Below are 27,437 nucleotides of genomic sequence, written 5' to 3'. Positions count from 1 at the left end.
TCTGTAAATCTAGGTTAAATGTTCTTCTCACACAACAGTCTTCACAAATCCCTCACAAAGGTCTCTGTCAAAAACAAAGGCACATTAATAAAAAATTTAAAAAAACACAAATGCACTGAGGCATTAATGTACATATAATAAATCAAACATTTTAGAACAATGTACTGACCCAAGGGCCCTGACCTGGATAGCCCAGGCAAGCCCAATCCTATTAGATCTCAGAAGGTGAGTCAGCCTTGGTTAGTCATTGGACGGGAGACCTCCAACGAAGACCAGGGTTGCAGAGGCAGGCACTGGCAAACCACCTCTGGTAGTCTCTTGCCATAAAAACCCTACTAGAGGTTGCCATAAGTCAGCTATGACTTGAGGGCACTCTCCACCACCACTGACCAAAAGGGCTACCTTTTACCTTGCTTCCTTCACAGATATCTCGCTAACTTTATTGGGAAGAGTGATTTCGTAATGCTGCATCCTACCAGTTAAGATCCTCTTATCGAGCCCTTCTCTCTGCACCCTTGTCAGTTGTTAGGTCAAAACATTTATTTTTACCCAAGTTTTTAAAGGAGGGGTTCTATCTTCCAAAAGAGTTTTTATGCTTCTGGCTTGAGGATTGTTTTATGAATAACATTCCAAGCTGCCCAATGTTTCTTTTATGCTATTCCAAACAGTTTTTTGGTTCTGTTTATTGTTTTAGTTATGATTCAATCAGGTCTCTGGAGAGGCGGCCTATACATTTTCAAACTCAATAAACCTCATACTGGGAAGGGCAAAAAGAAAGAGATCTTGTGTATAGTAGCTGTGCGTCTGAGGAAATGAGCTCTGACTCATGAGTGCTTAAGCTGCGAGAAACGTTAGGTTTTCAGGTGCCGCGGGATTCCTGTTTTATTTTGCTGCAGCGAATGCTTTCCAGCTATGATTCAGAAGGACTTCGCGTACACTAAATAATACATCTTGATATCACTGACCTCTCTGCTAGCACAGATGATACCGTGGGAGGAAAAGTGCTTTGCAGCAGGGGCTGCTTTCTTTAAAAATGAGACATAGAAGGCTGACTAACTGAGGTTTGCCCCTGAGGTCCAACAGTAGAAGGAACAGGCTAGCTAAAGGTACAATCCCAAAGTCCTGGCATTTGACCCAATATCTCCAGGGACCCTCAGAGGTAAGAAAATGATCTAAGGAGCTCTCTGCTTGCTGGCGGAGGCGAGGTGGGCTTCATGGCTCTAACAGGGTACATTTCTTGGAGTTTCCTTCTATTCTTCACTCTCTGCTTCCTCGTCGCTGATGTCAGTCAGTGGAAACTCCCGGAGAACTTTCTGAGTGGCGTAGCTTTTGGTCTGCATGGAGCATTCCTCGCTAAGAATTGCCTGAGGAGCGAAGGGAACAAAACGCTGTCACATTTAGCTGCCTTATAGTCAGACCAGTTAAAAAGATTAGGTGGGGCAAAACAGTGCTCCAGGCAGACTGGTGCATTCCCTGACCCAACCCACCTACAGCCACGGCCACAGGACATGGCTCTCAGCAACAATGTTGCCCTTTTAAATTTCTTGGAACTTTATCTTAGGAATGGTACTATGAGAGCCATCCAACCCTGTTTGTGAATATAAGGTATCGGGGCATTTTAGATATTGTAGAAGCAACATCCACGGTCCCTGGGAGCTGTCCCTGGTCCTGCAGTACCCAAGGCCTGAGAGAGGTAGATGTGCTTGGCCTGAACAACTGAAAGTGCCGATAGAGTCTGTTCTGATTAAATGTTCCTCCATACAAAAGGACTTCTACCCCCCTCCCCCTACACAGAAAATTAGAATGGCACAGAAAAGGGGTATACTATCGATTGTTTTCCCCTGACATTTTTCCAGAACACGTTTGTATGCAACTATCTCCTTTGGCCCTCCAAAGTCTGTGCCTTGCCAGTAGATTCCCAGGCTGCTGTAAACTGGTGTTTGGGGCATAGCAACACAAACAGAAATAAAGGGGAGGGGGCATTCTTAACATTTTCAATACTTTAGTTGAGCAGATTGCCCACAGAAAGCATCCTTTGTTCTGTGTTCCCTCCTCATCTGCAAGGGTTGTCCCTGTTATGCATGAGTGTCACAACCTGTCATCTAGAAAGATTGATATGGGGTGTGTATCATCCCACACAGTCATTTTGAAGACTGGTTTTTTTTGCAATTCCAGTATTGGACAGAAGCATCACCCTGGGCATATGGTAAACTCCTGGATGGATGTGGCCCACACAGTCTGAGGACTCTTTGGATTCAGTCAGTTTAGTTTCAGATAAAAACTTACAATCTTCTCCTCTTTGGCTGGGGGGCTCCGTAGGAACCAGCAGAGAGGGGCATATAAAAGGTTGATTCCCCCAATGACAACCATTAGCCAGGGGAAGCCAATGGCTCGTACAAGAGCACCCCCTGTAGAAGGACCTGGAAATAAAGAAAGATGTAAGATATTGTTTACTTTTTATCACTTTTATACCCCACCGTTCTTGCATGGGACTTAAGGCAGCATACCTATATTTCCCCAGTGGTTTCCTATCCAGACAAGGTTTTTTCTGGTTTTCCACACCCGGAACATATCTGCCATCATGCTTTTCCCCAACCACATTAGTGAAATTTAACAAGAAATAACACCATGAAAAATTAGGCATGCTATTGTGTCAGTTGTGTGTGAAGGGCATTGAAAAGGCATCAAAGAAGCAATGGAAAAGAGGGGAAATGCCCAAGGAAACAGGCAGGATAAAAAATTATCTCCCTGACTTTGCACAAAAAATAAAAGAAATGAATACGTGACATTTATTTTACTTCATTTTTTACACCCCACTTTTCTCCCCAAGAGGAACCAAAGCAGCTTACATTATTCTCTCCTCCATTTTATCCTCACAACAACCCTGCGAAGTAGGTTCAGCTGATAGTGCGTGCCTGTCCCAAGGTCACCCAGTGAGCTTCCATGTTATCCTCTCTCTCTGCTTTTCTGTACCAATGCAGTGCGATTTTACTTCCTTTTGGCACCCATTTGCGTGCCCCTGTCACCAACTCTTAAGGTGCAGTCCTTTACAGTTACACCAGAAGAAGCCCATAAAAATCAAGTCTATAGAGTCTATTGTCAATTGTGCTGTAAAAGCACAGTTTTATGATGCATATGCCTCTTCCTATCAAAGTTGTGATTTGAGGTGTTGGGGACGCTGTCATTTCAGAGCACTGCTATGCACTCAGGAAAATGCAGTACCGAGATTGTTATTCAGTGCCACTCAGCTGACCTACTGGCTCTGGCAACATATCTCTTTGTCTCACTTGCTCCATCTCCCAGCAAGGCTGCTTGTTAAAAGATCAAAAGCTTACTGAGAATGCTTTGAAGATCAATCAATTAAAAAACCCTTGAACCCTAAAGTTATTGAAATTGGGATGGGGAGACTTAAAAGCTGGAAATGAACAACATGGAAACACAAGAAAGAAACAAAAACAACATCAGGGGGACTCTGTTCATTCATACCGATAGCAAAGCCCATGCAGAAGGCCACATCGGCAATGGCATAGACACTGCCATAGACAGAGGTGTGCCGAAGATCCACCAGGTATCCCATAATAGGCATCATTGAGGAATCCACCATGCCTATCCTCAGAACATTAAAAAAAAATGAAAAATTAACACACATATAAAGGGCGAGGGGGCATCCCTTATTTCCCACCCTGTCTTCCACAAACCACATGTGATTATTCTTTCAGGGTACATATTTCTGGCTACATTGAAATGATAATCGCAAATGTTCTTAAAATAGTCTGGTTTTTGCAGCTGAATCATGTCTATATCTGAGAGCTTTGCCATGGATCATACACGGGCTCCCCACCAAAAACCTGAACTATCACTTCACAGGAACCCAGCTGACGTTCTTCAGTTACTTACCAGAGAGTCAGAAAGTCAATGAAAATAGGCTGCATTTCCTGAGCGAGCACAAACAGTGAGCTGCAGGTGCGCCCACTCCCCATATGCGTGACTTTCTTTTTTAGCATTACTTGTGAACACCTTTCTATAAAATCCAAAATTCTTCATAATCTTACCAAGAGCAATACCAACCCCACTGTTGGGCCCGATGAGTCCATAAATATTCTGAGCCAAGGGAATCTGCAGGCGAGGGAGAAAGGAAAGAGATGGATGGGCAGGGCATCAAATACAATTCACAGCCCTATCTCTTGTTTACTTCACAGACTAATTCAATGGATGTACTCAGGGCTTTTTTTCAGCTGGAACACGGTGGAACGGAGTTCCAGAACCTCTTGAAAATGGTCACGTGGCTGGTGGCCCCGCCCCCTGATCTCCAGACAGAGGGGAGTTTAGATTGCCCTCCGCGCTGTGCGCTGTGCGCTGTGCGCTGTGCACTGTGCATGGAGGGCAATCTAAACTCCCCTCTGTCTGGAGATCAGGGGATGGGGCCACCAGCCACGTGACCATTTTCTCCTAGGGCAACCCAGTGAGTTCCACCACCTCTTTTCCCAGAAAAAAAGTCCTGGATGTACTAATGTAACATACAAATATGGAGAAGACCCCTCTGTTTTCTCTCCTCTTTTTCTGCCTTGCGGGGATCCGGATGGGAAGAGAAGGGAGATACCCCTTCATCCAACATAAATATTCAAGCACTTGACACGATATTTATTAAGTAATGTAATAAACATGTTCACCCTTGCTTCTTTCTGTAAAAGTACCCAACTTCTGACCAGTATCCCCTTCCAGTAAGCTCACTGTTTTTTCAATGCTACTTTGGGGACGGATCTCTTTGGAAGAGTGGAAGCTTGGTCCCTCTTCATTCCATAGAACAGGGAATCTTCTCTAGGATCAAAGCACCAATTCCTCTTCCAGGGTTCCCGTCCCAGTGCAGGTAGTGGAAGATAAAACGGCCCTCTTCATGGTTTCCCAACTGACTACTTTGTGCAGTAATCTTGGAGCATAGATCTGGTATCATACTCACACAGAGGAGGCTGATTCCCACCAGCACCATTCCAATCAGTGAACAAAGCCACCTTTTAAAAATGAATAAGAAATTAGGCACAAAATGATGAGAGGTCACAGGGGAAGGAAGGGAAGGAAAGAGGAAGAAACAGACAAACAGTTTCCACTTACCGTCCCATTTTGTTGGCCAGTATCCCAAATAGGTTGGTACCAATCAGGTAAGCTACACTGGCAGGCAGAAAAGCTATCCCTGCAAAACACAGAAGCACCAGCCTTAAATGAAGGAATACAGGGTCTCCTAGAAAGTCACACAGCTCATGAGAGATTTGGGGCATTTTTGTCGCATCTGCTTTTTAAACAAATGTATAAGTAGAGAGCTCAGGTGGAGGCAAAGAGGCATTCCTCCAGTGCAGCAATTCCACTATCCCACATCAGAGATTCAGCAACTGCAAGGAGCTCCAGTCAATTCACCGCAGTGCCTCTGTTAGAATCTAAACCTGTTCTTTCTCTTCATACAGAGACATGCCGGTCACTGCCTGGGGTGGGGAGATCACCTCATCCAAGCACTGATGGATATTTGCACAGAGCTACTTCCCAACATTCAAGGCACATTAAGGAAATACTGATGATCACTTAAAAGCATTACCATTCCTTTTGCCAGATCCTCTGGTTTATTTACTTATTTTTTATTTACTTCATTGGTACATCACCTTTTACCCAATGGGGGTCCAAAGCCGCTTATATTGTTCCACTCCCCTCCATTTTATCCTCATAACAACCCCACGAAACAGGTTAGGCTGAGTGTGTGTGGCTGGCCCAAGGTGACCCAGCGAGCTTCCACAGCAGAGCAGAGATTCATTCCTGGATCTCCCAGATCCTAGTCTGACACTCTAACCACTGCGCCACACTGGACAGCTCACACTGGCTTCCTCCGGGCATTTGACTTTAGAGCTAACCTATAGGAGTCTCTGATCCACAGCAATGAGAATCGAAGCTCTTAACAATATATGCCATAGCTGAGCTCTCACAATCAAACCCTCTTTCACGGGTGCCAATTCTCCTAATTTTCCAAAGGGAGTCCCTGTTTTCTGGACTCTGTCCCTGGTAAATAATTGTCCCTATTTTTTTCCTATTTTTGCCTTGTTGAAATGTTTTTAGCACAAGTTGGTAGTAAGGTCTTTCTTTAGAGTTCTGCGTCCTACACAGGGTCTCTAGAAGTGAAAGCGGGGATGTCTATCATATGGCCTCCAATGCACATACATTTCAGTGCACGTACGTGAACAATACGCTGCCATGTGGTACACAGCCTTCCGTTTCACACACTGCAGCTGCTGGGCGCCATTTTGTACTGCTAATGTTTTGCTGAGGAAATGAATCCAGACTACAGCTGATAATAAGCAGAGTCTTGAGCCGTTGTGGGCTGCACAGGTTTGCCAGCTGCCTGGAGAGGAAAAAAATCTTATCCCTTTAAGAGAGGCTTCATGGCACATTTTCCAGGTGATATTATTCACCTCCATGCTTCAGCTACTCATTTCTACACACTATGCCTCTATTAAAGGGACAGACATTTTTCTCCAAGCCTGTTGGCTGCTCTTTTCAGGCATATTGACATTTTCCTTTATGCAGGGTTGGAAGGTATGGACGGGCTCCTTTTGTGCCTAGCCCAAATGAGACTGCTTACATTTCTCCCTCCTCCATTTTCAGTTCACACTCTCTACCAGAGTCTCAGTGCTCTGCAGTCACAGTGAACCAGAATCAAATATTTGACTGGTTGTAGGTTGACAGTTGTTTATTCTTAATTTATTCCTCTGCAGACAATAAATGCCTCCCAGGCGGCTCTGTTTGCTCCAATAAAACACAGCTTCCTTATTGAAACAATCATTTGCATTTAATTTCCTCCATCTGTCCCTTTAATTTATCTTCCAGGTTCTTCAGGGAAAATCTATGCACTGCCCATTTTGCTAAGAAATACCAGTTAGACAAACAGAAGCAGCGATCTAAAGAGACTTGTGTCAGTTTCATTTTTAAAATACTCAGTACAAGGATGGAGTCTGTCACTCATCTATATCCAGCCTCCATACCATGCCTTCCACAAGTAATAAAGATCTCTATTGAAAGTACTTATTTATGAATGTGCCAGGGCTCCTCCTCAGAACACAGTGGCAAAACAACAACCAAATTATTTTAAATTACACGTCATCCACGCTCCAGGCTTGAAGCCTCTGCATACCCTGTGGTCCAGTTTCCAAATTGCCCCCCCCCACACACACACCCTTTGAGTCCTTTGCCTTGAAGGTATTTTATGGCTAACCTTATAACCTTTTCCTATATTCAGTGCAAGATGCCTTCGGCAACCTCCCCCATCCTTGCTCTACTGCCCGTTCCAGGAAACCAGCCTGCAGGAAAAAATGCCTGCTCACAACCTCCCAGGATGTCTGTATCTGGCTGAGGGCTCCTCCTGGATGACTAGTTATTAATCTGATTAGCAGCCGTTGTGTTCAGCCTAGGTAGTCCCTCTGTTTCGGCAGTAAGTGCAGCTGAGAGCATCCCCAAAGGTCATTCCTCCACAAATTGGATTTCAGTGGTTTTTGCTACAAAGGTAGGTAATTTTATCTTATTATCCTGACCCGTATCCTAGGCAGCTGGTAAATCGGCATGTTCTGATCTTTCCTCTCTGTGCCTCTGAAAATGGTTTTATTTTTTAATCAGTAGGTGCCTCTGCAAAAGCCATGTGTTTTTTCCTAGTGAATGTCCCAGCTTTTTAAAAAAGTCCCTTTCTACCCAGCTGCTACAAATGTTACGTGTAAAAATACACACACATCTCTCTTACGATGCATATGTGCGTCAAACAGACATGTCATATTCCCAGCTCACTGTCTCTTTACCCAATTTGGTAACCAGAGGGCCTGACAATTTTACAATTAATACTGGTAACGTGAATAAATAACAATAACAATAAATAAATAACAATAAATGACAATAACAATAAAATAACCATTGAAACAGTCAATAGTGGTAAAGTATGTTTTTTCAACCTTGAATGCATTCCTTCCTAAGAAAATATCAGATAGATGGCTCCAGCTTTTCAAATGTGTGTCACTCAAGCTTGTGCCATGTATTCTGGGAAGATGCGTCATTTTGATCTTATATTCTGTAAACAATTAGCAATTATCCTGTAAACAATTAGCGTTAAGGGTATATAAGATTCTCTGACGTGACTGGTCTTTTATTTACACATTTCTGCCTGAAATGGTGATATGTGTCATGGGCTTATTCTATAAACAATAAACCCATATTTCTTTATCGATCACTGCTTTTGGTGTCTTAATTCTGTGTGAAGTTATTGGCTGAAAGGGGGATTTGAATCAAAACACAGAGTACTTCAAAATAAATCCCCCTTCATAGACCTGCTTAGCTTTGCTCTGGCAGTGTTGTATCCTGCTTTATCATCACCTTCCCCAGATTTCAGCCTCCTAAGCGAAAGTCTAGGGGCAAGAGCCACTCATATCTGGAAAGTGCATGCCGCACTTGCAGTCTTCTCTTGAGGATCACGTTCAAGCAGAACATGTTCTGCCAGTTTACAGCAGAAGGGGCTATGCAAGTGCCGAGTGGCTGATTCCTGTAACATCAAGAACTGTTCTTTCTAAAATATTTTTTCCTGATTCTTATAAGAATTGCCTATGCTTCAAATGGATTCTGTCAAGCCACAAATTTAAATGTTCTGTTTTTCAAAAAACAATTACACGGAGCAAATTAATAGCACAATTCTAAGTGTCATTAAGCCATTCCTCTCAAACTCAGCTATATTGTGAGGATAATAATACACTGAATTTGTTCACAGTTCTGAGTGGATCACTAATCTGTCTAGAAGCGCAGTATATGTGCAGTTGTTGTTGTTATATTTCTATAACAACATTGACTTCAATGGGCTTAGAAGGGTATAGCCATTGATTCTACCCTTGCTACAGCCCTGTGGGAGGTACAAAACTAATAAAACCCATTGCAGAATCAGATACTTGTTTCTTTTGAAGACTAAAGACAGAGAGAATTTAGAAAAGTCTGACACAGCAAATTTTAAAAAATTGCACCACAGCATGGTGCAAATTAAAAAATGTGCAGCCTTCTGTTTTTATGGCCCAGGAACCCTCAGTCACAGACCTTAGCAAGTCTCTTTTGTAAGTGAAACTGAGGCAGAACTGTGTGAGTTCTGCTTGAAAAGCCAAAATACTGCCAATTCTGCTTCAAGAAACTCTGGATCCTGCATAAAGCAAGCAAATGAAACATTGCATTGGATTTGCATAAATTGTTCCACTTCTAACAATCACAAGGAAGGACAAAGAATTATCCCTCTGAGAACCTTATAATTCAGCCATGTCCTCATCCTCTAGCCTGGGGGATGGATCTCTTTAGATGTTACTTGCATCCCTTAGAAGGCTACACTTTTATCTCCACTTAACTAGCACTGAGTGGTAATTGACTCAGTTTCCAAGTGCATCAGATTGAGCTGCAGATTGACCTTTGATCATATTTGGTTGGCTGCATGCAGAAGTCCCACTCCAGGAGAGGGTGGATGGAGCCTGGAGTTCTCCTGGAATTAATACCCATCTCCAGACTACAGAGATCAGTTCCTCTGGAGGAAGTAGCAGCTTCAGGGGTGGGTGGACAGAATGATATCGCATTCCCACTGAGTTCTCTCTCCTTCCCAAATTCCCCCCTCTCCAGGCACTGCCCCCAAGTCTCCAGGAATTTCCCAAGACAAGATAGAAACCACGTGTGTTTGCGTGTGCATTTAAATGTCCTGTCAATAACCAGGAGGACCATAAACAGGAACCTACCCAGCTGCCACTCTGGGGAGCACATGGTTTGCATCATCCAAATGGGCAAAGTGGCTTCCAGCATAGCGATTCCCATATTAGCAAAGCAGAGAGAGCCTGAAGGAGAAGAAATGTATAGGTTTTTATCCTTGTTATCACTGATCACAGTATGCATGATGCTTTTTGCAGATGGGCAAAGGAAAGGATGGGTCTGTGCTGCTCTGAAGCACTTAAAATTTTCTTTCAGACAACCAAAGGAGACGGCAAGAAATAAATGTGAGCAGGGGTCATTTTGTAGAAAAAGAGCTGGAGGAACTCATTAGCATAACTCATTAGCATATGCCACACCCCTTGTCATCGGTGGAAATGTGTCATTAGCATAGCTGATTTGCATATGCCACACCCCCTGACATCACCTATCCTGGCTGCTTTGGACCCAACCCTGGCCATTCAGGGCCAAAATTGGGCCCAAAATGGCAAAAAGGGGCTGAAAATGGCCAAAAAGAGGCCCAAAACGGTCAGGATTGGGCCGTTGCTGAACAGGAGAGTGATCCACCACCTGTCAGAGGCCCAATCCGGGCTGTTTCAGCCCCAATCCAGGACGAAACGGGCCCAAAATGGCCAAGAGTCAGGTGGGCGGAGCCACCTGACATGACCTCTTTGGGGAACTGCCGGAACTGCGTTCCTGTGCGTTCCCCCTCAAAATGAGCCCTGAATGTGAGCCAATGTAGTTGCATGTGTCCAGACAGCTAAACAAATACAGTTATACATAACTCTTAAAACTGTATGAATAGGGGGAATTAGACCTGAAGGAAAGATATGATCAGGATTTCACTTTTTAAAAAAATGGTTTAAAAGTTTTTTTTAAGAGAGCCAGCTACTCAAGACTTTCTGTTCATCTCAATGAGAACCCCAAATTAAAACTATTTAGAAAAACTTTGGGATTCCCCAAACTGTTCTAGTTGCTCCTTTCCCTCTTTTTTCCCTGCACTTGCATTATTATAAAGAAATCTAATTATCAAGGGGTAACAAAGATGAGAATCAGAGAGGCAGAGAGATGCCAAGGCTCTCCAACATTTAAACAAATAGCAGGCTGTCTCTCTCCCTCCCCTATTTTTATTGATAGATGTGCTTATTCTGGTGTTGAAAAAAACCTTAATCAATGCTGGAAGAAATGGGTTTTTCCATTTCATTAAATCCCCAGCTCTTGCCACATAGAAGGTTTTATTCTGCCATGGAGTACCCAGAGCTTCAAGACAATAAACCCATAAGGACAGTATGGTGGCTTACCTGCGGCAATCAGAATGTAGGGGTCCCATAGCAAGGTGAGCAGCGGGGTCCCTTTGGCACTCTACACGAAAGGGAAGAGGGGCTGCTGAGAGGGGTCAGAGATGGAGCTGGTAACTTTAGCCCCAGTACTGTCAACCCCATTTGGTCATTTTTAAAAATTGTATTTATTTATGTTATTTCTAGTCTGACTTTCTCACTGAGACTCAAGGCCGATTACACAGAGTAAGTCCATGCAGCCACCAGCCGGAACATTCAACAAACAATACAATAAGGTATGGATTACAGATATTTAAAAACAAGCAGAAATCCGAATACAGAGATGAATCACTAAAGAATCAAAGCAGACGTGAACATATTCCATGAGTCAGAAACTCCAAGTAGCAGCATATCTACACCAACAGATAGTACCTAATAGAATGGTCTATTCGTTTCCCATGAAATCTGTCTGATCCATTTCTTACAGCACAGGCCTATTACCTGAGTCAAAAGCCCTTCCAAATAATTCTAGTGTTGCATAGTTTGTGGAAAGCCAGGAGAGTGGGAGCTTTCCTGACCTCACCAGGCAGGCTGTTGCGTAAGGTGGGGACCAATACAGAAAATGCACATGTACAGGCAGTTGTTGATTTTGCCCATTTGCAAGGTGACACCTGCAGAAAGCTCTGTTCAGATGAGCAAAGCTGCTGAGGCAGAGCATAGGGGGAGAGGCAGTCCTGCAGCTATGAAAATTTTAAACTGAGCCTGGTGACTGATAGGCAGCCAATGGAGGGAGTCAGAATGGGAGCAAAATTCAAGCCTTGTATAAATCCTGATAATAATCAAGCTGTGGCATTCTGCACCAGCTGGAGTCTCTGAATTGACTTTGAGGGGAGACCAGCTTGTCCCTCAACACATATTTTGAGTTGGGAGATCCAGGATATGTCATTGCAATTCTCTTCCAGCAGGTACTTTGAAGTAGTCCTGTTTATGAGATGTGGGAGTGTATTTGAGCCCTTTTCTGTGAAATCCTAAGAACACGTTTCTGGGGATAAGCCCCATTGAATAGATCTGAATGGGATCTGAGGAGATCTACTTAGTATTGCTCTCTTTATACATGGAGTGAAGACCTTCAAGGAGCCACTGTAAAAGCAGAGGTTTTCACATGAGTCAGTTCTCTGTGGTCCCTGTGTGGGAAGCCACCATTGTATAGTTTTCATGTTCGGATTCAAACTTTTGGTTCAGCTCACTTAAAAGCTTTAAAAAGAAGAAAGGTAGGGTGGAAGTCTCTTAAATAAATGAATAACCTAAGTACATGTTACCCAGATGCCCTGCACCTGACAAACAGAAGTTGTCATATTCCTGTCAAGCTGTCTTTCTCAATTGTTCTCAAACCCTATAATGCTCTAGAGCAATCACAATCTGTTGCCTACCCCATCTTATCAAGAAAGAGTAAGGCCTGCTCGCTGCTTTCTGTCTGCCATGCCCCTATTGTTGTACATACCTCCGGTGAAATCTTTGAAGGGTGCAGGATGCACATCTGTAAAGCTAAAGGAGAAATATCATTATTTATTACAGGTTTCTTCCACCCTTCCTTCAAGAGAGCATAAATGGCATTCACTTCTCTCATTTTTCCCTCAAGGTGAGCCTGTGAGATTAGGCCGATACATAGAGACAGACCTAAGCTCTCCCAGAGACCTTCATGGACAAGTAGGATTTTGAACTCAGTTCCCCACGTCACTAACCATCACTGATTCTCAGTGCCAGCTTCCTTTTTGAAATGGCATTTCAACTTTGTTATTCATGACCTTTGATCTATTTCTGTCTACCAGCTAAGCTTTCCTTTGCCCTTTCCATCCCAACTGGCCTCAACCACAGCTGTGAATATGTTTTCCTGTTATGCCAAAGGACTCACCTCCGTCCAACAAGGCTAAGAATGCCAAGATCAGAAAGGGGGACGACTTCCCAACAAACTCATACATCACACTTCCAAAGGGTGCTCCAACTGAAGAAAAGCAATAGGAATAAAAGAAACAAGGTCATTGAACGCTACAGCACTTCCAAGGCCCTGGCAAGAAAGTCGCTTAATTGACTGAAGCGGGAAAAACGATTCTTAACCAATTGCTGTTAAACTCAGTGAACACAGTCAGGGAGCTGATGGTAAGACTTGTACTCTCAAAGGGTACCTGTCTAGATCTAAATGTGTATTAGATATAAGAAGTGGGTGAGCAGGATGAACACAGGAAGCTGATAATCTGCAGAGGCACTCTAGCAGACAATGGTTGTTGACTTTGGATGATGGAAGCTCACTTAATTTCACTGAGGTGGTTCTACTTCAGGTGGTTTCACATGATGGATTGCTCCATTATTTAAAAAAAACTATTCTTACCATGACCTGAGCCATGAGCAGTGGTGAAGATACTGACTCGGGAAGAGATGTATCAAAAGGCACTGGGAGTCAGGAGACACAGGTTGCGGAGGAACCTGGTTTAGGCCTCAATACAAATACTGTGACAAGAGTGAGAAGCCAGCAGCGCTCAGAACTGGAGATGAAACTACTCATGATCTCCTTCCCTCTCTTGAGTTGACAACAAGCCCATTGATATTTAATGGAAAGGTAATGGATTGAAAGGTATCGGGCAAGATTTTTCTTTTAATGGTATTTTCTCTTTAAGAATCCAGCATTGGTAGCAAGTTTGATAGGAAATATAAAAGCTCGGTCTGGCTACAGAATTTGTTGGGGCAAATAAGTCTACTGCCTGGAAGCTGTCCTTGGTGCTGAAAAGCCAATCGCCCGTCTTTCTGGTTTCTTGCTGCTTACCTGTACTTTGGCTCCTGGTTCAATTCACTGGCAACACCCCCTATCTGCTTGTTAGATAAGCTTTCCTTGAGTCTCCAATGGATTAGAATCTCCCAGGACTGGACAATTCCCTCTGCCCATAAACATCTAGCTGTAAGTATAAGGTTGGACTAAAACTGTTCTCCCTGATCTAGCTATGTTTGTCCACAATTTTCTTATAGGGAGAATAATCCCTTCATATGAACCCAAAGTTGAAGTGGGACAGTCCAGACACAGGTCTACCACTTGTGGAAGGGGTTAACTAGATGAACTCCAGGAGAGCCAGATCCAGATTTCCTGGCATCTTACATTTCATTTTAAAATAGCTATAACTCTGTGTGCGTGTGCGTGTGTGTGTGTGTGTGTGTGTGTGTGTGTGTGTGTGAGAGAGAGAGAGAGAGAGAGAGAGAGAGATCAAGCCAATCACCTTTTCCCATGTTGGAGCTAATAGCCACTCAGCATGGGTGATTTCTAGCTCGGAAATGGCAAGGGAAGAATGCCCTCTTCCCCAGTGCCACGTCCTTGATCCAAAACAGCCCTATACCCCTCACAGATGTTTTTTAAGGCATCTAGAGATCTAATCACAGATTCCTCAGGTCTCTGTAATTCCTGAGAAGCAGACCTGTCACTTTAAACAAAATGTCTGCTCTTATCCTCCATTTCTCAACCAGTCATTTATACTAAAGTTATTTTCAAATTTAAAGTACTATATAGAAAAGCTAGCAAAGTACTTGTCATGATAACAGGCTGTACTTTGGATATTTAAGCAGCAGCTGAAAGTTGTATTACCAAGCTTCATTTGTGATGTCATGGAATAGAAAACTGAAAGTGATGCTTTATATATCACCAGGCCATCATCACAGGCAAGGGATATACGAGCCAAGTCTAATGGTATAGAATTCTGGCTAACTTTCACCCACAATCTTCCCTTCTAGTGAAAACTTGTAACAACACTGGCAAGAGTTGTCACTGAAGAAGTTGAGATGGCTGTAGGATTCTGTGCATCAATCTGGTTTTTGATATGCACCACTGTCATACAGGAGATGAGGATGCATTTCAACAGATGTCCAACATGATCAAGAGAAACAACCATGAAAGGAACACTGGAGAATATCCAGGGACAAAAACAATCTAGCAGATGAGCAAAGGAAAGAGGATGGAAGGAGCAGGAAAAATGAGCCATCAAAGAGTTGGTAACATGATAACATTCTAAAGTTCACTGTGGAACAAGAGTTACTCACCAAGAACCCCCAAAGCCAAGCCACCTAAGGCTATTCCCATAGCATTTCCCCTCTCATTGTCATCAGTGTAGACACTTGCTAGCATCCCAAGACCTGCAAACAGGGGGAACAATGCCAAGACGGCTTTGAGTTGCTTCCTGGGTACCACATCTATTCCAGCTGTGTCTGCTACTTAAAGATATGTATTTATTTAAGAAATTGATAGCCTATGCTTCTACCAAAGCAGCACTCCTGATCGTCTACAAAGCTAAAAATAAATAATGATCCTAATCTCAAATAATGAAATGTAATGTCCTCTCCCAGAGCTTACACACAGGCTGTAAGGAATTGGGGCAATACCTGCTCCCAAGACCCTTCCACCTGCCCAAGTTCTTTGCCCATTCCAGTAACACCTACATCATGTTTACCTGCAACAGATGAACAGGCAGACCCAAGGCCTTGCAGTGCTCGAGCCACAAACAGCAAGTCATAAGTACTGGAGAAAGCAAACACTAAGGGAGGGAGAGAAACACAGCAGAATCATAGATGCAGAGGAGTTAGCAGAATCAGGACTTTTGCAAGGGCAAATTACTGAGGAAATGTACATGATCGCCTTGAAACTCAATTGCTCTATAAATGCTAAGGGGAATTATAATGGTGGTGATGGTGAGTTCTACAACTTTCCTGGATGATACTATCTTTTCTGATGCACTGTGCAAGAAAATCACCCTTCGCCCTCTCTTCAAGCCATCACAAACGATGTAATAATTGTGTGTGCACATTTTGCCATTGTGTAAACCAACTCTAATTAACATTTGCTGTCTGGAAAAGGTAAACATAATGCAAACTTTTCCATCAGCATCTATAAGCCATAGAATTCACGGCTTCTCGTTTTGACCATTTCTGCGAGTACTTCAGAAAATTGAAGGACCTTATAAATTAACTCTCAGTGATGGAGTGGTAAGCCTGTGTCTGGACTGTACCATTTCAGATTTCAAGGAGGGACTCACATGATGGAATGCTCCTCCATTTTAAAAAAAAAATAAAGAACTAGGAGAAAGGGTAAATGGGTAGGATGCTTTCTTTATGGGTGGAGCATTTCATCACATACAAATCCATCTGCAGTCTGGTTGAACAGCCCACTTTCAGGTTTACTACATCACCTGCTCTTTAGAGAATTCACCTCATGCATGCAACGTTTCATAGATTTGAATAAGGATGTGCCTGTAACACTCCTATTCACATATCAAGTATTGCTCTCCTCCCAGTGTTTACACTGCTGAGAACACTTCTGAGAGCTTGTCTCTGCCTACGGGATAGTGTATTCATGTATTCTGCTCATTTAAAAGATAAGATTGTTCTTTTGATAAAGTAATATTAGAAAAACACAATTTGCCCTGTGCAGTATTATCACTGTTCAAAAGATCTCAGCACCTGCCATGTACAAAATGGCAGAGTGTGCACTGAATGCTGGGTTAGTGTTCATATGCATGAATTTGAGTACAATATGCACAAGATATGTGACGCATTAATTCCACCCCCACCCCCAAAGTTTAATTTTCACATAGTATTTAACTTACAATGTACAATTTCTTCTGTGTTTATTGTGATAACTTTTTTTCTTTTGCACATTTAGTTGCCAGGATTACTGTATCAAGAAAAAAACAGTCTGGGGAGAGATGAAAACCTGAACCCTTTTCTCTCCTCCCATTTTTCTCCCTTGGGAAAAGATAACCTTGCACTGCGTTTACACCCACTGGGAAAAATATGGATATCTGTAAGTTTTCCTCAACAAGAGTAAAAGGATTTTTTTCCCTAGGAAAAAAACAATAAGGGAAGAAAGGGTTCAAGTCTCCCTCTCTCCCTATGCCATTCTCTTCCTCGATAAAGCAATTCTGAAGTCTGCATTTGCAAAAGAAAAAAAAATTAAACATAGACAAAAATGTAACATGTAGCTGAGCAGTTAATCAGTCCATAGAAAATAAGCGTCTTACTTCCCCATTTCTGATTCACCTTCCAGATGTTTACATTTTGTCCTCAGGTCACATAGTTTAGATAAGAACACTAACGGTCACATGGGAGGCAAAATACTCACAAAGAGTGGACAGGAACATGATGACAAACCCAAGAAACATGGGAATGTGGTATCCTATCCTATAAGAGGAAAGAAAATCTGTGTGTCTTTTTATTTTCAAAACTGCATTTATTTATTGCCTTGCTGTAAAATTCGCCGGGCAACTTAAGAGCCGTAATAATATACACACAATTAAAACACATCCAATTCAGTTCAAAGATAAAACAACTCATTCCCAGTCCAGTATAGACCTCATCATGTCCTTTTTAGAGATGAAGAGAGACCTCAAGACACCCATTTTCTACTCAAATGCGTGGTTTTTCCAAAACAGCTTTATAAACACAACTTTTTTGCAGGGGGGTGGAGTCTGATTTTTCATATACATATTTGCATACGCTGAATGGTTCTCCAGCTACCATCACCGAAGCCCAAGCAGAAAGGGCATTTTTCCAACATGCCTGGATTCTGTTTTAGTAAATTTCCCACCCTCCACCTGCCATTAGCAAGGCCAAAGAGGCAGCAGCCAGGATCATGTCTAGATGCAGCTCCAACTGACAGCCTCCTTCTACCCAGTTGTCAATGGCCGTCATTTCATCACTATGGCCAAAGGAGGCATATGGCAGAAATCAGGCATTCTTGCCTCATACCTGGATATGGCTCCAGCTCCTCCCTTCCCACCTATCAGTTGCTATTAGCAAAGTCAGACAGAAAAGCGGCAGCAGCCAGGCATCCTTCCACCATGCCTGGCTGGCAACTTAGTTCAAATTACACTTCATTCTTTGTGTTAGCTTTTAATCACCAATCACTTGGGAGCCAATTTTTTAAGGGCTTAAAAGTGTTGGCAGAGTGCCAATGCAGCAGTCAGGAGACACTGAAATGATTAAGAGTAACGAAGGCTTTATTTGTGGAACTGACAAACTGGATAGAAAGAAAGGAGTATAAATCTAGCTAGTTCAGAGAGAATGTGTAAAGAGCTAGAAGAAAAGCATTCTGCAAAGAAAAGCCCATTTATAAAGAAGGCACTCCCTCTACAGTCCTGTCTAGCTGGAGCTTGCTACTCCCTGCAGAATCTTTTTCCCTTCTTTATTTAATTATTTTATTTATTTCCTTTATTTATACCACACATTTCTCTCCAATGGTGACCCAAGGTGGCTTACATCCTCCTCCTCCATTTTTCCTCACATCAACCCTGTGAGGTAGGTAGAGTGAGTGTGTGTTTCACTGGCCTAAGGTCTCCGAGTCAGTTTGCATGGCAGAGCGGGGATTTGAACCTGGGACTCCCAGATTTTAGTCCAACACTCTAACCATTATACAACACTGGCTTTTTTGTACACATGGCATTGCTCTACTCTAACAAAAAGCAGGTTAAAACATAGGGAGTAAATAAATAGATATCATACATCATACATATGCACACCATTGGTTGGTTAGGTGTCCCACCTGTTGGTAAGGGGTCCTATAAAGGGGTTGGCTATGAGCTGCATCAAAGCCTTGGAAGCAAACAGCAATCCAACGCGCACATTCTCTTGAGTCAGAAAGTCAGCCCCCTCTGTACAATTGTCACTCGGAATCAAAGCTGCCTGGGGGAGATGAGATGAGTTTCCTTCTTGGGTCTTGCTTGCACCGTTTGCATCCGTGCTGGCAGTATAGCCAGAGATGAGTACTGTGGTATTGTCATAGTGAGAGAATACTGCTGCATAAGAAGCAGCTGTGGAGACCGCCATCGGAACCAGGCCTTGCAGAGCAGAGTGACTGGCATTTTTGTAGGTGGTAAAGAGGAAGGAAGGGACAATTGGCACTGAAAGGAAAGCAGTCAGAGGTTTGGATTGCAGTTCAAGGGTGCCATACAAAGCCAGGTATGCTGAATAATGTTCCTTCATCAAGACGAGCATCATGCAAGATTCTCCTATTGAGATTCCCTATGGACTGGACAACTATTTCAAAGAGACAGATGTGCTTTCAGTCCATCCCTTGCCAATCCCCTGCATGCCCCAGCCCATCCATGGTGCATGCCAGTATAAAGGAGATTCAGTAAAACCTTTGGCTGATGTGAGTTGTATCTCTTGGCACTCTATCCACCACACAACCCTGAAAAAGACAGGCAAAGCAACACACAACATACCCACAACTGTCAACAGCATGTTGTCTACCAGCAGGGCAACAAAGACGACCAGCAGCACCAGCTTCCGGGATTCCCTCCCCTCCTGTAGCCAGATCCAGGGGGTACACTCCATGAGTTTGGGCATTCCTGGAAGAGAAGAGTGATCAGCTTCTAGGTTTGTTTCTCCTCCTTCTTGAGGAGTCTAGAAGCCTAGAATCTGTAAGAGAAAGAACTCAACTAAATTTCTATCCAAATAGTTGATCTTCCAAAATTAAAAAAAAAACATCCTAAATGAATGTGTTGTTAATGTTAAATCCCAAAATAGAAGCCATGCAATACCTTTTACTGAGACCAACCTAAATAACTCCCCGATTTACTGCTTCCCAGCTGACCGAAAGATACAACCTGGTCCACCCTGCACCATCTTATCTATTTATATTTGCCCGGAATTCTACACAGGATAGTCATGAAGTATCTCCCCCTTCCCTTTTTGCTGTTTTTTAACATCCAAAGAGTTCTGTAGAACCTGAACATTTGCATACTGTTTTGCGTTATGTTGGTTGGTCTTAACAAAAGATTTTATATCTGTTTATAACTTCAAGATCTGACAAGATCAGGCTCTCCTGTGCTATCCAGCAGAGTCAGCCTTGGTTAGTAATTGGATGGGAGACCTCCAAAAAAGACCAAGGTTGCAGGGGCAGGCAAAGGCAAACCACCTCTGTTAGTCTCTTGCCATGATAACCCCACCAGGTGTCGCCGTTAGTCAGCTATGACTTAAGGGCAAGATTTCATTTTTTATAACTTTACTTCCTTCCTTTCTGCTCCACTTGCCTCAAACTGCCAGTGAAAAGGAAATCACATAGCAAAGCTTTAGAATAACCTTCTGTTCAAAAGTTTTCCAATCACTTCCAAATGTCAGAAATAATTCTGTTTGGCGTGGGAGCATTTATGTTATTGGTTTACCAAGGGGCACTGTTCGGGCTGCCTCTTGATTAGTAAGTTTCTAACTACTCATTCCTACTGGTTGGGGAAGGAGAAAGTACAGCCCACCCCCATCCCCATTGTACCATGGCAGTGACAGAGAGGGAGAGAAATCAAGGTCTGTGAAGAGCAATGGAAAAGGTGCTGTTTAGGAAACAGGTGTGGGGGAAGGCATCCTGCAAAGGTTTCACTTAGAACATTTTAAACAGTGGAAATTCAGTATGCTTCTCCTCTCGATATAGTTCTTTCTAAAGGACTAGGGTACTTTCTTCAATCTCTGTTCCTATCATTTATTATTGTTCACAGCATCTTTTCTGTCAACAAATACAACAGAACACTTTATTAATCAAATCTCAGTACTTTTTACTTCTTTCCTGGGAAACTCCCACACTCACCCACACACACATTTTGCTCCGGTGTCATTAAAACTTTATAACAAGACCATTCCCACGTATGCAAGCATCAGAGTATCTAAATGGTGTGAACATTTCCAGACTATCAGATAAATAACAGATCTTGCTTATTTCAATGGGGTTTCCTTAATAGCAAGTAGGTTGAGGGTTGCAACCCAAACTTTTCTTTTCTTTCTTTCCCACTTAATTAAACTGGGTTTACTTACTAGCAAATATTGTAGTTCATATCATATTGTATAATTCCTTCTTTCGTTTCTTCCTTCCTTCTCCAGCTCTCTCTCCAGTTAAAAAAAGACAGGGTAAAACTTGTAAAAAAAGACAGGTAAAAAAGACAGCTCTCTCTCCAGTTAAAAAAGACAGGTTTCAACCTGAAACTCCTGGTTTTTTTAAATCAGTCTCCAACTTGTTGGCTCACAGTTAGAAATGGGCTCTTTACCATTTTGGAGTGCCTCACAGTTGGCTGTCTCCCTGGTACTGTTAACAGCAGAGAAGGAAAGTGCCCCTCCTGTTGAATTTATTAGAGCCTTTTATCTGGGGAGGATATGAAGAATCCTCATCCAGGAAGATGTAATTGGAAGCTCAAACATGTTTCATTCAGCCCTGTAGCTCTGTTTACGTCAGAGGCTGGGAAGGGGGAATGTGGACCAGTGAGGGGGGAGGTTGCCGAGATTATCTCCAGCACTGAGGCACCTGCAATACATGGCTTTTTATCAAGGTTTATCTCTCATACACATGTGTTGTCACAGTGTGCAGAAAGCAAACAGCAGAGACCTCTGAGGTTGCCAACACTGCCTTGGGAAATTCCTGGAGATTTAGGGATGGTGCCTGGGGATGGCAGCTTTTGGGGAAGGAAAGGGCCTTGATGAAGTATAATCCCATACAGTCCACCATCCAAAGCAGTCATTTTCTCCAGGGGAACTGATCTCTGTAGTCTGCAGATCAGCCGCAATTCCAGGAGAACCCCCGGGCCCCAGGCTGAGGTCGAGAGGCCTTAGTTCGGTATCTTCGCTGAACCCGTGGGTGCAGGCTTCCTCCCTGAGGCCCCCCCTCAAAATCCCCCTCTAGAAAACTCTGGATTGCAGGACCAAAGTGAGCTGAAAAATCACCTAGTTAATCCCTTTATCTGAGGCAGCATTTATCAACTCTAGCAGAGTAAAACTATATTTTGGAAGACTATTGCCCAAGATACAATGTGGCCCAGGAAGACAATGAGAAGAACTAAGAGGAGAAACCTTTTCTAGGCCTATAAAATCTTCAAGCTATTTTTACTGCTGAGGCCAACTCATGTTCGGCCTTACTCAAATGTACAAGGAGGAGTGAAGTCAAATCCCAGTCAGGACTTCAAGCGTATTTTATTATTTGGGTTCAGAATGACTGAGATCCTCAAACAATTCCAGTCCCTTTCTACAGTCATATTCCACAAATCAAATATTAACCAGTCATAGAGGGATCAGCTGCTGTGAAAGGTAGGGTTGCCAACTCTAGGCTTGGAAATTCCTAGACATTTGGGGATAGAGCCTGGAGAGGGTGGGGTTTGAGGAGGGTGGGGACTTCGGCAGGAGTAATGCCATAGATTTAACCCTCCAAAGCAGCCAGTTCCTCCTGGGGAACTGATCTCTGTAGTTTGGAGATCATTTGATGTTCCAGGAGATCTCCAGGCTCCACCTGGAGGCTGGCAAGCCTAGAAGTGGTAACAGGAGGAGCATCTATAACAAGTAGCTACAGAAACAGAAGAAGTCTCAACATCAGGAATTGCATCTTTAGAAACAGTAGTAACTGCAACAGGGCTTCAAGTAGTAATCACAGCAGTAAGCTACAATTCTTCATACTCTAGATCCCTGTGGTATTATTCATACCTGTGCTGTATTAACTTCTTGTGGGGCTCACCACCACAGGCTATAACTAAAACTGAGATTGTCGTCAGGGACAGAATGCTAACCAGAAAATCTCCAAAATAAGGAACAGGTCCTAAGAAAAGTTCATCTTAGCAATTCTTTATTAGAATGTAATGTGATGTTTTACATTAAAGAGGGACAAGAACTCTGGAGAGCTTCCTGATTGATGAGTGAAGTTGCCGAGCTCTGGGGACATCACCCAAAAAAGGAAGGGCAGTCTTAAGGTGAGTAAATTTGTTTACAGGTGATCCAGATGGCTTCATTGGAATGTAGGATGTTCAATCTTGAGACATGTGAGAAAAGAGAAAACTTTACTGAGTTGAATGCTGAAGTAACCTAGAATCTTATTAGAGAGCTGATGTAACATAGTGGTTAAGTGGCTGGGTTGCAAATCAGCATTCTGCTAGTTTGACTCCCACTACTGCCATGAACGCTGCAGGTGGTCTTCGATAAGCCACTCCTCTCAGCCTCAGCTCCCCAGTTGTATTGTGGGAATAATAACACTGACTTTGTTCACAACTCTAGTGTGGCACTAATCGGTCCAGAAGGGTGGTATATAAGCCCATCATTATTAATCTTGTTATTGTTAAGGAAGAATTATTGAAAGGTATTGTTTCTGATTGGCAAAAAAAAAAAAACTATGAGTGATGGTCTGTGAGCCTAACAGTACAATCCTAAGTAGACTCATACCCATTTAAGCCTATTGACTTCAATGGCTTAAACATGGGTAACTATGTTTGGGATTGCGCTTTTAGTGTTTTCAGCAGATATGCCTCTCTCTCTGAATGCCATTGTTTCTTGATGGAATCAGCCTAGGTGGTCCCCATCTTACCACCTCTGTCCCCTGACTTGCCCTTTGACCTGTAAATGTCCTCCTGTGTTTTATGGGCCCCACATCAATGGTGAGTTGCAAGACTGAACTTTTCAGGCAAACCTCCTCATACATGGCCCGCTGTTAAGTTAGTTCATTTGGTTAACAGCCAGAACTTGTAAGTTTTCTTTTGCGCAGCCAAGAGTTTTAAATGGCTTGTCTCTCCCTGCTTTTCAGAAAACACACAATAGGATTTTATTTTAGGATGCTTTTTTGTGGAGGGTAATAACTATCAAGGTGGTGTTGGAAATGCTCAGCTATGGTCTTGTCTGAGTGTGTTTTAACTCTCTTGTGGTGGTGTTTAAATTTTTACTGCAATTTGGTGTTGCTGGTGTGAGCTGCCTTAGGAAAAAGGGAGGATATGTTAGAAAGGAAGGAAGGAAGGAAGGAAGGAGTAGTAGTCTTCAGATAGAGGGGGAAGGAGAAAGGCCAAAGTGGAAGCTTGATGGTAACAAACCCTTTGGCTTGGAGTGAGGCTACATAGTCCACAAAGAAAGAAAGCACTAAACTCAATCCCAACTAAAATGGTAATTCCCACCGATTCCCCATCCCTGCTGCGGACCACCTGTGTGACATTCCTCAAGGCCCAGCATGCCCCAGAAGCAGCGGAGATCAGTGGGGTGCAGAGGGGTGGGAGAAGCTGGAAAATTCCATTCTACTGGTAGAAAAAATTTACAGTGCAATCCTAAACAACGTTATATACTTCCAAATTCATTAAAGTCAATTAGTCTAGATCCAGTCCTTTTTTTAAAAAAAAAAATGGTGTGGGCATATGGGGGCGAGGGGTTGTGTGGCTCATTGTGATATTTTCACACGGCATGAAACGTTGTTTATACCAGCGCCTGGCTGCAGTACCTTAACTACACAAATATGCAAAAATATAAAAAAGAAAGGATTACGCCGGGTGTTTTGTTTTAAAGAAGATTAGTCTTACAAATACAGATGCAGGCATTCTCAGGAAGAGTTTCCATGTGTGCCTGTTTGCTTTCCCTAGCTTGTGCAATGCAAGCTAAGGTTACACTATAGAGCCATGTATAATTTCATTTCATTTTCCCCTCAATAAAGAGTGCTTCTTCTTGTGCTGCCAGTAAAAGACAACCAGTTTCTCCCCTGAGACAAGATCAGTTCCCTTTGCTGCCAGCCAAGGCAACATATAATGATGTACCTCACACACACACAAGAGTAATGAATGTGTTATCTGGGGGAACAATTATGATTTCTTAGTTACATTTTTTTACAGATACAATATCCCCATAATTGTAGAATATCCTAGAAAAGGAATTGGGATGTACGCTGTATGCTGTAAACAGCAACAGACCAGAAACTAATGTATATTTATTGTATAAGACTTATTTAAAAGTTTGTGACATGTTTTCATCTATATAATAGGCCCTGGTCTGGAAATACTGTCCCCTGATGGGAGGTGATTTCTACAGGGTGGCTGGGGGGTGGTTGCCTGGCAACTAGACAGGAGAAAGAGGGGAGAGAAAGGGAGGAAGCTGAGGCATTTTTCTCTGGAGGGAGCAAAAAATTTCTGAAGAAGTTCCACAGGAAAAAAGCCTGTGGAGAGTGAGAATGGCAGAAGTTACATTGGCAATGTCTTGGCAATGGCAATGTCTTTTGACATGGGCCTTTGACTCTGAGTATTTTAGGGCCTTTTCCTTCTGTGACTGTGTGGAAAAGTGTCTTCCAGAGTTGTGCAAAAGAGAGACCTCTCCAAGTGTGCAACTAGACCAGCCTGTGGCTTGTGAGTCAGAGATCAGAGACTGAACAGACTTCCTTCTCTTTTCACTCTGACTTTGGGATGACTCAGAATATTTTATTATTCACACACTGCTTTGTTTAAAACGTGAATTCTAAACCCATTTGTTTTCCCCACCTTTAAATAAAAGCTGTTTGTTTGCTGTTTGGGGCATCCACAATTCTGTGGTCACAGATGTGGCCCTTTTAAGGGTTACAATTGCATAATAAACTGATAGTGCTGTGAGGACACCAGTCCTCAGGGAAGGTTCTGGAGAAAAACCTGTTGATTACTAAATCAGCATCTGCAAGACAGATTCCAGATTACTGCCAGTGCCTATAAGCGGAACTACAAGTGACAAAAGGCACAGGTTGGACACTTGTCAGCTTCCCTCAAGTTTTGATGGGAAATGTAGGCATCCTGGTCTCGCAGCTTGGCTCTCCGACTGCTGTCCAACGGACTTTTCAACTGTCACTTGTCCAACATTCCGCCAAGCTGCCTACATTTCCCATCAAAACTTGAAGGAAGCTGACAAGTGTCCAACCTGTGCCTTTTGTCACTTGTAGTTCCGCTCTCAGTTTTGAAAGGGAGCATTACATCTTGGTCCCAATAGCCTTTGGTGCAACCTGAGATTTTAAAAAAGTATTATTTTGTATTCAGAGCTGCCTAACTGTGCACCAGTGTGTATAGTGGTTAAAGTGTTAGACTAAGGTCTGGAAGAGCCATGTTCAAATCCCCACTCAGCCATGGGAGCTCACTGAGTGACCTTAGGCCAATCACTCTCTCAACCTAATCCACCTCACAGAGTTGTTGTGAGGATAAAATGGAGAAGAATGATATAAGCCACTTTGGGTGCCCATTGCAGAGAAAGTTAGGATAGTTCTCGTTGCTGCTGCAAGTAAAGAGGTATTTGCAGTGGCAATAGCACATCCACATTGCAGTTTCCCCCCACACTTTCCTTGCCTCAGCTCCCCATAACTGCTGCAAGAGTTTTTTTGGCTCTTAAAAAAATTGGCAGTAGCATTATAATGTTATAACAATCTATCTGTTAGGTTCTCTGAATTCCTGGCTTTCATTTTTAAAAAGAGGTTCGGCAAGAAAAACCATAGAAATCTGACTATTAGGGGAGGATATCATGTGGGTACTCCCCTCACAAAAATCAATATCAGAAGAGTACTGTATTTGTTGATTGCATGAAAGAATGAAGAAATTGAATATGGTTCCAAAACAGCCACAGGACGCAGGCTATCTTATCATATTAGTGAGAAACTCCCTGCTTTATATACAGAGGTTGGCCAATACTTGGCATCTACTTGAAATCAAGAATTTGCTATAATTTAGATGATTGTACAATTGTAGCCCATGTCTTATGTTTTTGAGTTTATTAACTGGAATAAAAAATTATTTTTTTTAAAAAAATGATATAAATGTTCACTAAGTTGTTTTGGCAAACCAGATCTTGTGGGGAAAAAAATCTTCTCTTAAATGTAACTTATGATGAACCTGTATTTAAACATAAACAAAAATTTTTAAAATATTCTCCTTTATTCTGTTTGGAAACATTTATGAATCTCCATTGGTGCCCTTTTTTTTGCCTGAGAAGGAAGAGGAAAAAATGACCTGTTGCTGCTGTGAAAGAGGAAGCAAAATGTGCTGAGCTGTTATGATTCTCAGAAGCACTAGTGGACAATATTCGGCAGCAGAGAGAGAGCAGTTTGCACATACTCAGAGCAGAATTACTTTATGTATTAGGATGTAGTTGAGGAAACTCTGTAGCAGAGGGCAGGTGACACAGTGTTCATGCTCAGATGCTCAGAGCTGTATTAATTTATATTGAATATAAGATTGGATATAATGTTGAATATAAAATGTAAAATATAAAAGGCTGTACATAAAGTATCTTAAGTATGTATGGAGATGGGGAAAATATTATGTAGTTTCATTATTCTGATAATTATTTTTGCTTCTATTTTATGTGTATGTTGTTGTTTTTTTAAATGTTTCATTCATTGTTTTCTGTTTAAAAAATTTAAAAAGAGTTGTATTAATTTATATTTTTTCATCTGGTTGATGTTAATTTACAGTGCAGCAGGGGTGCACTTTGTACATGCTCAGGGGTACGTTTTATTACTTTATGTGAAGATCCAGGTTTATGATCTGGTTGACACTAGTCTACTGCAGAGGAGAGAAACCGCGCTGCTCATGTTCACTTTTATTACATTATACCTTACGATCCGAATGACGCCATACTGCATCGGAAGAGAGCTCTGCACATGCTCAGGCACTC

At 42.6% G+C, this 27,437-nt stretch overlaps 1 protein-coding gene across 1 annotated transcript; it reads right to left on the bottom strand.

The window, feature by feature from the left end:
• Nucleotides 1-1,250: 1,250 nt before the first annotated feature.
• SLC18A1 (solute carrier family 18 member A1) lies at nucleotides 1,251-19,382 on the bottom strand. Its single transcript, XM_054998277.1, has 15 exons — nucleotides 19,271-19,382; nucleotides 18,589-18,946; nucleotides 17,170-17,228; nucleotides 15,503-15,586; nucleotides 15,096-15,188; nucleotides 12,931-13,020; nucleotides 12,520-12,563; nucleotides 11,043-11,103; nucleotides 9,774-9,869; nucleotides 5,110-5,188; nucleotides 4,958-5,009; nucleotides 4,053-4,116; nucleotides 3,487-3,606; nucleotides 2,287-2,420; nucleotides 1,251-1,364 (listed from the first exon to the last, which is right to left on the bottom strand). Exons 1-15 carry the CDS (start codon nucleotides 19,380-19,382, stop codon nucleotides 1,251-1,253), a joined length of 1,560 nt encoding a protein of 519 aa, XP_054854252.1.
• Nucleotides 19,383-27,437: the final 8,055 nt, after the last annotated feature.

Source organism: Eublepharis macularius, chromosome 14 (assembly GCF_028583425.1).
Source record: "Eublepharis macularius isolate TG4126 chromosome 14, MPM_Emac_v1.0, whole genome shotgun sequence".
NCBI lineage: Eukaryota > Metazoa > Chordata > Lepidosauria > Squamata > Eublepharidae > Eublepharis > Eublepharis macularius.
This window is presented reverse-complemented; position numbering and strand designations above follow the sequence as displayed.